Source organism: Mustelus asterias, chromosome 1 (assembly GCF_964213995.1).
Source record: "Mustelus asterias chromosome 1, sMusAst1.hap1.1, whole genome shotgun sequence".
Taxonomy (NCBI): Eukaryota; Metazoa; Chordata; class Chondrichthyes; order Carcharhiniformes; family Triakidae; genus Mustelus; species Mustelus asterias.
In genome coordinates, this window is record NC_135801.1 from 54,407,846 (window position 1) to 54,420,650 (window position 12,805).

Genomic DNA, 12,805 nt, shown 5'->3' on the forward strand with positions numbered 1-12,805 from the left:
GCAGATAACTTTCATATCTCTGGCTGAAAGGGCAATACTCAAAGTCACAGATTTAATTGCAAAAACACGTTATTTAAAATGCCATGCTGGCTAACTTTCTAACATCTGCTATTTGACCATAAACCCTGAGGTCACGTAACTCCCTATGTAGTATAGAGAGTATCTTATCCAAGTTCCATATAGTATTTAATACTCAAGGCCACACACAACCAGCTATCATCATGACATTCATCCCTCATTAGACCAAAAACATTTCTCTGATTTTTGGCATGCTCTATGTAGGTTAGACTCCATCCCGTACTAAACATACGCCAATAAATTTTGCAAGCAAACTTAGCAAATCATTATTTCTCTAACTCACTGGGTAAATTAATTTCTTCAGTTACAAATGTCAGTTAAGTTCAGGGCATCATAGTCCAGGACGGTTGAAGTCTTTTGTTCAGTATTTCACTTTCTGGGACTGTTATTTCTGCTTCACTGTTTAACAATGGCAAACCTGGTGCTAACCATCAGTATGTACCTTGATGCTCCTCAGTAATCCAATGTAGTCACTTTCTTGTGCACTTGAAAACATCACAAGCAAGAACAACATTTAGTGTGCACCATTTTTGTATTAAACATCATAACACATCATCTCTGCACATGCTCTGTGTCAAGATTCCATTTTAAAATCACATGTCACTAAATCACAGAAAATCTTCATATTGCTTTGGTGGGATGGTAATTGGCCACTTCTGGCTAAAAGGATGGTTACAAAGTGACATGGGAACAACAGGCTATATAGCCTGCTCTGTGCGGTCTCCTCCTGCTGCCTCAGGAAGTCTAATCATCCTATCAGGATTAGGAAGTGTCAACCTCTCGATTGATCAGCAAAGTAATGGACAGTCCTGTCAGGTGACATTTTCACAGTAATAACCTGCTCGCTGACTCTCACTTTGCATTCCATCACGGCCACATGATTCCTGAGTTCATTATACCCTTAGTCCAAACAGGGACAAAAAGCTGAATTTCAAAGGTGCAGTGAGAGTGCACTTGACATCAAGGCAGCATTTGACTTCAGCCAGGCATCTAGGAGCCCTGTCAAAACTGAATTCAATGGGAATGAGAGGAAAACTCTCCCCTTCTTAGAGTCAAATCGCACAAAGGAAGTTGGCTGTGTTTGTTGGAGACCAATCTTCTCACTGCAGGAGTTCCTAGTCATAATGTGGGGGTATAGATTCCAAATAAACCTGTTGGACTTTAACCTGGTGTTGTGAGACGTCTTATGGATTTCCTAATGTATTGGGCCCAACCACCATCTGCTACTCAGTCACAAGGTCAGAAGTGGAAATGTTCACTGAGGTCTGCACAATGTCCAGCACAATTTGACTGCTAAGACACAGAAGCAGTTTATGTCCATATGCAGCAAGTCCTGGACAACATTCGGGCTTGTGCTGAGATGTGGTACAGGTGTCGCTTACCCTTCAGGCAATGACCATCTCCAGCAAGAGAAATCTAACCATCTCCCGTGTCATTCAATGATATTACCATTGCTGAAACCACATTATCAACATCCTGGGTGTAAGCGTTGACTAGAAACTGAACATGTGTCAAGAGCAGGTTTGAGGCTGGAAATTCTGCAGTGCATAACTCCCCTGATTCACCAAAACTTGTCCACTCCTAATTCACCAAAGCCTGTCCGCCATCTACAAGGCACAATCAGGAGTGTGACATGTCTGGATGAGTGCAGCTCCAACAAAACTGAGGAAGCTCGACATCATCGAGGGCAAAGCAGCCAACTTGTTTCACCCAATTCACCAACCTAAACATTCATTCGCTCCACCACTGACGAACAGTGGCAGCAGTGTGCACCACCTACAAAATGCACTGCAGCAACTCACCAAGGCGCCTTTGACTGTCCCTTCGAAACCCGTGAGCTCCACCATCCAGACACATGGAAACCACACCACCAGCAAGTTCCCTCCAGTTACTCGCCACCCTGACTCAGGAATATATCGCCACCATACCTTCATTGTCGCTGGGTTAAAATCCTGGAACTCTCTTGCACTGTGGGTATACCCACACCACGTGGACTGCAGCGATTCAATAAAGCAGCTCACCAACACCTTCTTGAGGGACATTAAGAATGGGCAACAAATGCTGACCCAGCCACATTCCGTGAAAGAAAAATAAAGCTTCCTTCAAGAGGAACGTGGCTAGACTGGCGACCCACCCCGCATGCGCGCACGCACACACTTTTCCTGCAGTCCTGTGAATTTCTCTTGTTTTCACATTTGGCTGTTGGTTCTATTGCCAATCACCTTAAGTTGCTGCCCTTTATTTCTTAATCTTTCCATCGATGGGAAGTTTCTTTTTTTTCCTCTTTTCAACTGTCTTTTATGGAGGACAACCAAAGTTTCTCCGATCCATCCACTTAACCAAAGTTCCTAATCTCGAGAACAATTTTCATGAGAGTTGCCTGCACCCTTTTCTAAAGCCTTCACACTGAATGTTTGCTGTCCAGAATTGGACATATTGCTACACTTGAAGCCAATTCACTGATTTTATAATGGTTCCTTATAACTTACTTGCTTTGTGCTCTATGCCCATATTTATAAAGTAAGAAGTCTAACAACACCAGGTTAAAGTCCAACAGGTTTATTTGGTAGCAGAAGCCACTAGCTTTCGGAGCGCTGCTCCTTCGTCAGGTAAGTGTGAGTTGTGTTCACAAACAGGGCATATAAAGACACAAACTCAATTTACAAAATAATGGTTGGAATGCGAGTCTTTACAGGTAATCAAGTCTTAAAGGTACAGACAATGTGAGTGGAGAGAGGGTTAAGCACAGGTTAAAGAGATGTGTATTGTCTCCAGCCAGGACAGCTAGTGAGATTTTGCAAGCCCAGGCATGTCATGGGGGTTACAGATAGTGTGACATGAACCCAAGATCCCGGTTGAGGCTGTCCTTATGTGTGCAGAACTTGGCTATCAGTCTCTGCTCAGCGACTCTGTGTTGTCGTGTGTCATCAAGGCTGCCTTGGAGAACCATGCAGACACTACGACAACGGATGAATGAACACTGCTCGACAATCACCGGGCAAGAGTGTTCTCTTCCTGTTGGGGAACATTTCAGCGGTCACAGGTATTCAGCCTCTGATCTTGGGGTAAACGTTCTCCAAGGCAGCCTTGGGTTCATGTCACACTATCTGTAACCCCCATGACTTGCCTGGGCTTGCAAAATCTCACGAACTGTCCTGGCTGGAGACAATACACATCTCTTTAATCTGTGCTTAACCCTCTCTCCACTCCCGTTGTCTGTACCTTTGAGACTTGATTACCTGTAAAGACTCGCATTCCAACCGTTATTTTGTAAATTGAGTTTGTGTCTTTATATGCCCTGTTTGTGAACAGAACTCCCACTTAGACCTGATGAAGGAGCAGCGCTGAAAGCTAGTGGCTTTTGCTACCAAATAAACCTGTTGGACTTTAACCTGGTGTTGTGAGACTTCTTACTGTGTTTACCCCAGTCCAACGCCGGCATCTCCACATCATATTTATGAAGCCCATATGTTTTATTAGCCACTTTCTCAACTGGCCATACTATCTTCAACGATTTGTGCACATATTCCACCAAATCACTCTGTTCCTGTGTTCCCTTCTAGAAATGTACTCTGTATTTTGTATTTCTGTAGCTTATTTTTCCTACCAAGGTGTATCACTTCACATTTCTCTGCATTAAATTTCATTGTTCCCTCCTCTGCTCCTTTCTCAGCCTCCTCGCCCCTTTTTTCTTTTATGGGATGTGGGCATTGGCAAGGCCAGCATTTATTGCCCATCCCTAGATGCCCTTGAGAAGGTGGAGGTGAGTTGCAGTGGTGGTGAGCTGCCTCCTTGAACTACTGCAATCCGAGGTGTAGGTACACCCACAATGCTAAAAGGGAGGAAGTTCCAGGGTATTGACCCAACGGCAGTGAAGGAATGGTGATATAGTTCAAAGTCAGGATGGTGCGTGACTTGGAGGAGGGCCTCCATGTGGTAATGTTGTCAGTTATCTGCTGCTCTTGTCTTCTAGATGGCAGTGGTCTTGGGTTTTGGAAGGTGCTGCCGAAGGAACCTTGGTGAGTTCTTGCAGTGCATCTTGTAGATGGTACGCACTGCTACCACTGTTTGTCGGTGGTGGAGGAGTGGGATCAAGTGGACTGCTGTGTCCTGGATGGTGTCGAGCTTTTGAGCATTGTTAGAGCTGCACTCATCCAGGCAAGTGGGGAGTATTCCATCACACTTCTGACTTGTGCCTTGTAGATGGTGGACAGGCTTTGGGAGTGAGGAGGGGGTTACTCACTGCAGAATTCCTAGCCTCTGGGCTGCTCTGGTAGTTGCAGTATTTACATGGCTAGTCCTGTTCAGTTTCTGGTTAATGGATCAGGCACTCGAGACTTCTGGCTGAAGCCCCAGCCCCTTTCTCCCTCTCTCAGGCCTCTTTCTCTCCCTCCCTGTCCCTTTCTGTCCCTCATATTCTTCCATTCTTTGATTCTCCCTTGTCTCCCCTCAAGCTCATTGACTCCATTATCTACCTTCTATTCTTTGGTCATTACCTGGAGAAATCTTTAATAAAATATTGGCAGAAAGCTTGTTTTATTTCAAATTGGGAAGTTACTTTGTGAGTTCTTATTAAGTCTATTTTCTTCCCAAAGAAAAATGTGTCCAAAAGGAGAAGAAGCTGCCACCAACATGATGGTTAGCGAGAAAATGGACTAGATTCCGATGTTTTGATCCTGGATTAACAAAATCCGATATCTTCCATTGTGTTGAAGTTTCATTTGTATAGCTTTAGCTGTCTGCTAAAATCAATTTCACTTTTCTAAATTGTTTAGGAAAATGCCTTGGAGTGCATTTCTCATGCTTGTAAAAGATTGTGGGACCCATACATGTAAATCCATCCAAATGCCACGCTAAAGTTATACATGAGTCCTGCACTCGGACAGGTGTGAATATTGTGGGTTGCCTTAGTTATTTAGAGTGTGGTGCATTAAAGAAATATGATTTTATTCTTGGATTCACTTCACTAAGGTAGTTGCGCCCCACAGGGATATTTCTGGATATATATTTTTCTAAGTTACTTTTTGATGTGTAACTAATTACCAAGTTTTAACTGAATAGACTGATTTGTCTCAAGTTTAACCATAGCAAAATCAAAGCTATGTCATTTTTTTTCAAAGACTGCAAAGGCATCCTTGGATTAATTGTGACCCGATTGAAGCTGTAGGAGACTTTTATCTGACAGCAACACTGCTGGTCATGGAATAGTTACTGATGAGGACTGGGGGTGGACAAATTATTAGGTTAGTTTTAAGGAAAATATTGCTGATGATGCTGAATCTCTCAATGCAATGCACTGAGTGTTAGATACTGTAGATTATTTTTGCCTTTTATTTTGCTTTCAATAAAACATTTACACTTTGGTCTTTATCAACTTTGATTGTATGCTGATCTTTTGTAGGAAGTGACAGTAGCTCACCAAACTGTAGTTTGATGAAAGAGCCTTCATCCTCACGGTGTTCTCTGGATAAACATACTAATCCAGGATGGAAAATTTCTTACATCTTCAATCCAAACAGCCTTGTTCAGATGAATATCATTGTGGATATCAGGACATCTTGTTCTGGAAGGTGTCTCACAATGTACTTTTTATTACTAAGTGAGAGCCATCTGAACACAACTCCACTTTCTAACCTGGGTTTTGCATCTTTCTGAAGAAGACATGCATGTATTACTGTAAGATAAGCAAAATCCAAATAAGTGTTTCATCTTGTACAAAATTATTGCTCTCACAGCTGAATTATTTAGTGGGCAGAAAATGTAAACTATAAAGAGTAGTAGCTCAATGCTTAGGGATTTTGGGGTGAAACAGAGCTCCTCAAAAACATAAATCTGAAGAATTTATTTTGCTGTAATCAATCTAAATTTTTCTCAATTGGTTATTCTTGGCAGCTCTTTCAGCAGCGCAACACAAATTCGCTCGGTCGCTTGGGGAGTTTTCATTTGAGTTTATCGGAGATGCTGAGACAGATGATGAGCGATGCATTGGTGAGTGGATCTCATTATTTCTCATGCTGTTTCTCACTTCACTTTCTGGCTTCTCGTACCACAGAAGTTGCAGCACAGCTCTGAGTAGTTATAACCCTATGAATTCTGCATTTAAAAAAAATTGTGATTTAATATAGACTAATTGGAGAAATATTTCTGATTCAAAAAAATTGCTAAACGTAACATCCTTAGAACAAGTAAATCCTTTTGTTAAAGGATTTGCTGAAGTATTTCTGTGGACTTTAAAGGTTTGATCGGAAATTGTTCCATCTTAATTTAGTTATGTTTTAAAAGTGTCTCGGAATACCAGCCTTTTCATTACTTTTGTATCCACTGTTTATACTATAGTCTCTGTAGATTGTGTAATTGAAATATGTGCAAGGAAGAGATTGCATTTATCAATAATATAGGCTGAAAGTAAAGTAGTTCATGCATCATGTAACACATGTTCACGCATCTAATGTGGTTACAGTCACTCAATGCATTCTCTTCAAAACGGTTAAAAATGATCAAACTTTAAGCAGACCAGCTTTGATGCTGTCAGATAGAGTTGTTGCACTTGGAAGCAAGTGATGTGATTGTATCAGGGATAAAATTGAATTCCCAGATAATCTTATTTAAAAGATGTGATTTTTGACACCCATTTTATGAAGTTCCATTGTATTGTTTTGCAGAAAATTGTTGAAATTCTCTGTTTGCCTAGAATTGGTTTTATTTCTTGTCTCCATATGAATAAGGGTTACCAGCTTTGGATGCATTCTGAGCAGTTTGATCACATGACATTTGACCATGTGACATTTACCGGCAGTTTTCAATTGTTTTTGTATTTATAAAAGGGTCGCTTGTATTTGAATGTCTTGAGCAGAAAATTCTTTAATTCAAGCATAGTTAGAGAATACCCATGTTATGTAGAAATGGAATGCCATGCATTTTGCTTTTTTGTCTATAAACTTATGTCAATTGCTAAAGCGAAATTAAGGTGTATCCACATTTTTAGGCTTGCTATTTTGAAAATTTAGAAGTATCATCAGTCTGTCATTTTCCTAAATTTAGCAGATATAAGTTATGTAATAGTATATTAGCAAGGGAAGCAGTCTGATCGGAAGCTAATGTCCTAAATCTAAACAAAGGAAACTGCAAAGATATGAGGTGTGAGTTGGCTAACATAGATTGGGGACCTTTATGAAGAGGCATGACAGTGGATGGGCAATGGCTAATATTTAAGGAATAAATGTCTGCATTACAACAGTTATACATTCCATCTTCCAAAATTCTGTAGGTTCTGGAACTGTCCCGGCAAACGTAACCCTGCTCTTTAAAAAAGGAGAGGTGGAGGAGGGAGAAAACTGAATTACAGAATAGTTAGCCTAACATCAGTAGTGGCAAAAATGCTATAGAGTCAATTGTAAAAGATGTGATAACAAGACAAAATATCAACGGGATTAGACAATGTCAACATGGTTTATGAAAGGGAAATCATGTTTGGCAAACCTACTGGACTTTTTTGAGGATGTAACGAGTAGAATAGATAAAAGTGAACCAGTGGATGTGATATATTGGGATTTTCATAGAAATTCTGATAAAGTCCCACATAAGATGTTTTGTGTACAAAATCAAAGCGTGAGATATTGAGGATAATATATTGGCATAGATTGAGAATTAGTTGGCAGACAAAAAGCAGTAGGAATGAATGGATCTTTCTCAAAATGTAAGGTAGTGAATCGTGGGGTCCTACAGGGATCAGTGTTTGGGCCTAGGAATTCATAATATATATCAATGATTTGGATAAGGAACCAAATGTAATATTTCCAGGTTTGCTGACGACATGAAACCTGGTGGGAATGTGAATGGTGAGGAGAATGTTAAGAGGCTTCACGATGATTTAGACAAGTTGAGTGAGTGGGCAAATACATGGCAGATTCAGTATAATTTGGATAAATGTGCAGTTATCCACTTTGGTCAGGGAAACAATTAGAGTATTATTTAAATGGCAATAGATTTGGAAATGTTGACGTACAAAGGGACCAATTGGTTGTTCTTGTACACCAGTCACTGAAAGCAAGCAGTTAAGAAGATAATTGTATGTTGGCCTTCACTGCAAGAGGATTTGAGTACAGGAGCAAGGACATCTTACTGCAACTGTATCGGGCCTTGGTGAGACCACACCTGGGATATTGTATGCAGTTTTGGTCTCCTTATCTAAGAAAGGATATACTTGCCATTGAGGGAGTGCAGCAAGGGTTCACCAGTTGATTTCTTCAATGGCATGATTGTGGTATGAGGAGAGATTGAGTTGAATGGGCTTGTGTTCACAGGAATTTAGAAGAATAAGAAGGGATCTAACTGAAACGCATGAAATTCTGACAGGGCTGGACAGACTGGATGCAGAGATTTTGTTCCCTCTGGCTGGGGCGGGCGGCTTCTAGAACAAGGGTTCACATCTCAGAACACTCATTGCTAGGCCACTTAGGACTGAGATGAGAAACCACTTCATTCAGAGGGTGGCGAACTTGTGGAATTTGCTACAACAGAAAGCCAAGTCACTGGATCTATTTAAGAAGGAAATAGATTTCCACACTCTAAAGGTGTCAAGAGGTATGGCGGGGAGGGGGGATGCGGAGACTGTGGGAGTATGGTGTTGAGATAGAGGATCAGCCATGACCATATTGAATGGTGGAGTAGGCTTGAAGGCCTGAATGGCCTACTCCTGCTCCTATTTTCTATGTAATAGATTTTACAGCAGTTTATTTACCATAATAAATCACAGTTTGTCCAGTTTTATCTCTTATTCACTTTTGTTTCATTTCATGCTGATATTTGGCCAATTATACTTTTTGAATCCACTTTGACATTCGGCCCATTTTGGACTTGGTCTAAAATCGACAATCCCACTTATGGACCATTCCACTGACTACTGTGTTCCTGGAGTTCTCCAGGCAGCAGAACCTGATATTGCCGCATGACGGGTCCTGTGCACACTGCAAACACAACTTCCACATTTTCACCCTGATTACCAGCGGCAGCAATCAGGAGACCATCAGCAAATTCTGGAAAAAATGCAAATCATTCGGCCGGATTGGCAACTCTAGAATGGCTTTTAAGAATCTAGTTTTCTGTTTTGCTTTCTTATTTGGCCTTGTCACCAACTGAACAATAATAGCATGTTGTAACCATGCACCTTTGGTCACCTGGTTATGGAACCAATCGGGTCCAAGAATTCCAAAGCAGGTTGATTTTAACTGACTACTCAAGTTGTGATTATAAACTGTATAAATTGAGGTAATTGTCCACACCTTTCAAATGAAATTTTAGTATATTAAGATTTGAGCTTGGATAAGGTGCTGAAACCTGCTCAATTGTAACAAATCCCCCCCCCCCCCCCCCCCCCCCCACACACACACACACACACACACACACACAGGATTGATTAACCATTATTTTTACAAGTTAAATTACTTCACTTAATTGAGAAGTAGGCTACAATTTATTAGCTTTCTAAGTAACAAGTGAAAGTGCTCAGTTCAATTTTCCCCATTGAACTTAAATCTGTTATAATATTTATGGAAATTTGTGAGGCATTGAGGACCATTACAGGAAGGTCAGTGGGCAATAGGGAGGTGGCAATAATTTAGAAACCAGTTAATGTGATGCCCATATTCAAAAAGGGTGATAGAACAAACACTGACAACTACAACTGCAAATGTAAAGCATTGCATCTGGCAAGGAATAATGATGGCACACATTCTCTGGATGGTTTTGAAATAGTTATTTATAGAAAACATTTTGAAGACTTGGTGGATTCCATTTTCAAAGTTCTAACCATTGCAGAGTAACAATCAACACTCCGTGACCAAAACATTAGAGTACAAGTCTGAGGAAGTCATAATCGCATTGTAATGTTCCCTTAAGCAAACCCACCTTGAGCAATGTGCTCTGTTTTGGGCAACAAGTGTGGAAATGTTTAATCTGGAAACTATTGTAATATCTTGGAAAGATTAGTGACCACCAAGTGGAGTAACTAAAGAACTATTTAATTACAGGAATAACTATATACAGAGAGTGGGAAAGACGTTATCGATTGCTTTGAGTCCAGTCTCCAGGCGTCCTGGGAGAGCCCATGCTCTGCTCCAGGATTCATGCACTTTAGTCCAATTGCCCAAACAGCTCACATACCCTTCCAAAACCTCATGTCTCAAAGGGGCTCGCTACTACATCCCCTCCCATTTAAGCCCCTTATTAATACATATCAACAAAAGTTAAAGTATTTATAATATAGCCTCATAAATGAATTCTTTAACACAGTCCATTACCAAGTCGGTCTGTCAGGGACTTCCTGTCCCTCTGGGAGTGGCGCAGCTCAACAGGAGATGCCTCACCAGCAGGGGTAGATTTGATTTAACTTTCATAAATCGGACTTCCAACTTGTAAGAGTGCTTCAGTGCAAATCACTTCTCCAATTCCCATTGGAACACTAACTCAGCCCTTCCTCAAGCTGACTTATTTCCGTACTGTTTCCAACAACAACAACATGACTGGTGGCCATACTTGGAGTGGACTGTTCCACTGGTTCTCTGTGATTCCCTTCATCTCAAGTGATCTAGATACTTCCTCAGTATTTTACCATGAACTTCTACTTCATATGATACTGGTCCCATCCTGGCCATGACAACAACTGGGACCCAACGCTTCGCAGCTCAATTCATCCTTCCTTGCTTGAAAAGGTTTTAGTTGTTCAGACATTTTATTGAAACACCAGCCACAAAGAGCCATATGCTTAACTCGGGACAGGATTGGGTCATTCTCTGTTGTGACAGGTAGTGTGTCAAGGAAATTCAAGCCAAGGATAATTTCCTGTGGCATTGGCAGGGGCAGTGTACTTTTCTGTAGTAGGAGATGGCCCAAGGTGTCTGCATTTGATACGTGCATCCCTACTCTGTGTTCGAAGATATATTTATAAGCAGCCAACAATAAAGCCTTGCAGATATTCTTGGAGGGATGGCTTTATCTTCTCTAAATAAACTTAGTAGGGGTTTATGATCAATAATTACAGTGAAATGCTGTCAGTAAACATATTGATGGAATTTCTTTATCCCAAAGACGACAGTCAACACTTTTTTCTCGATCTGTATGTCTTTTCTGCATCAGGTCCTTGAAGCATAGCCGATGGACCTTTCTGACAAAACAGCTCCAATTCTGTAAGGAGATTCATCACGAGTCAGAGTAATTGTTTTTGAAGGGTTGAAATGGACGACTGCAAGGCTTGTTTCACGTCTGAAAGCTTTGTTTTACTATGTTTTCCAGTACTATCTCTGGCGTTCATTTAATAGTGCATGTGGAGGTGCCAATCTCATAAACAAGTTTGGAATAAACATTCTCATAATAATTTACCTTTGCAAGAAAAGAGTTTGCAGTTGATTCTCCCAAAAAATTCAAAGTGTTGAATTTGCATAAAAGCTGGAGTAAATCCCACTGGTTTTTTTCAGCAGGACTTTCAAAATGAATCTCCCACACTCTGTGCATCACAAAGTGCCTCAGAGTGAATCATGCTGAAAATTGGGAGGCGGGGCCTATTTCCGCTGGAGAAGCCGGCAGCATAGCGCTGAGCGACCCACTGCACATGCGCCAATCTGTCAGCGGCAAGTTCGGGGAATGCGCTGTAGCTCCACACTGTCGGCCTCCCGATTGCTGGCCATCTCGAACACTGGCAGCCCCACGACCCCGCATCGTTGGCCTTCTGACTCCCCCATGGCCTGATCACTGGCTCTCTGGACATGTCCGAGCCAGCATAACCCCCCCCCCCCCCCACAAACCAACAAACCTGATCCCCCAAGTCCCCACGCCCCTCCCCCCCCCCCCCCCCAAGCCTAGTGGGCAGTGCCAAGGTGCACCTGGGCATTGCCACTTTGCTTCCTGGGCAGTGCCAGGGGACCAGGCTGGCACTGCCAAGCTGGAAATGCCCAGGGACACCACCCCCCCCCCCCCCACCTTACCTCCTGGGAAGCCTGAATGGCCCCCCTTCACTCCAGCAGGATTGGGCCGCTAGCTCCCCGCAAGTGGGGAAATATTGTAAACCCTGCTGGAGTGAAATACTCCTGGTTTTGGGGGAGCGCGTGGAGATTTCAGTCCCGGGCCAGCTAATGAGGTTTAAATTGTAGGGAAATTCTCATTTAAATAAATTATGCAGCTCCACGCCAATTTCTGGTGTGGGGTTGACGGCGCTGGGAATTCAGCTGCTGGAGATTTGTGGAGGCTGTGCGCCCAGCAGGGAGCCCAGGAAGCAACCTCCGCTCAAGTCTGCCATAAAAGCAGCGCAGCGGGATGGGAGAATTTCCCTCTTCAACTCTGACACATTCTTTGGGGCAGGTGCTTCTTTAATGGCCCTAACTTTACCTTCCATCAGATGCAGCCCTTGTGTGACTGCTCTCAACCCCAAATAATCCACCTCATCTGCTTTGAAGGTGCATTGCTCTCTCTTTAATCAGTCTGGAACCTTTTTAAAACCTCCTCTAGTTTGATTACGTACTCCTGTTCCGTGGCTCCCATGATTAACACATCATCCAAGTAAACAATTATCTTGGGTAAATGAAAGCAAATTACTGTCGCTGCTGAAATCTGAAACCAAAAGAGAAAATGCTGGAAAATCTCAGCAGGTCTGGCAGCATCTAAGGAGAAAAAAGAGCTGACGTTTCGAGTCCAGATGACCCTTTGTCAAAGCTAAAAGGCATAGAAAGTGGGAGAT

At 42.2% G+C, this 12,805-nt stretch overlaps 1 protein-coding gene across 3 annotated transcripts in view; it reads left to right on the top strand.

Moving 5' to 3' along the window:
* Positions 1-12,805, top strand: part of arhgap10 (Rho GTPase activating protein 10) — a 199,598-nt gene that overhangs the window by 68,716 nt on the left and 118,077 nt on the right. For all 3 annotated transcript variants that reach the window (XR_013497750.1, XM_078212380.1, XM_078212393.1), the window contains exon 2: positions 5,971-6,066. Coding sequence is in view for 2 of the 3 variants with exons in the window: in XM_078212380.1 (XP_078068506.1) it covers positions 5,971-6,066 (96 nt within the window). In the remaining variant the exon portion in view is untranslated. The remainder of the gene's footprint in view (positions 1-5,970; positions 6,067-12,805) is intronic.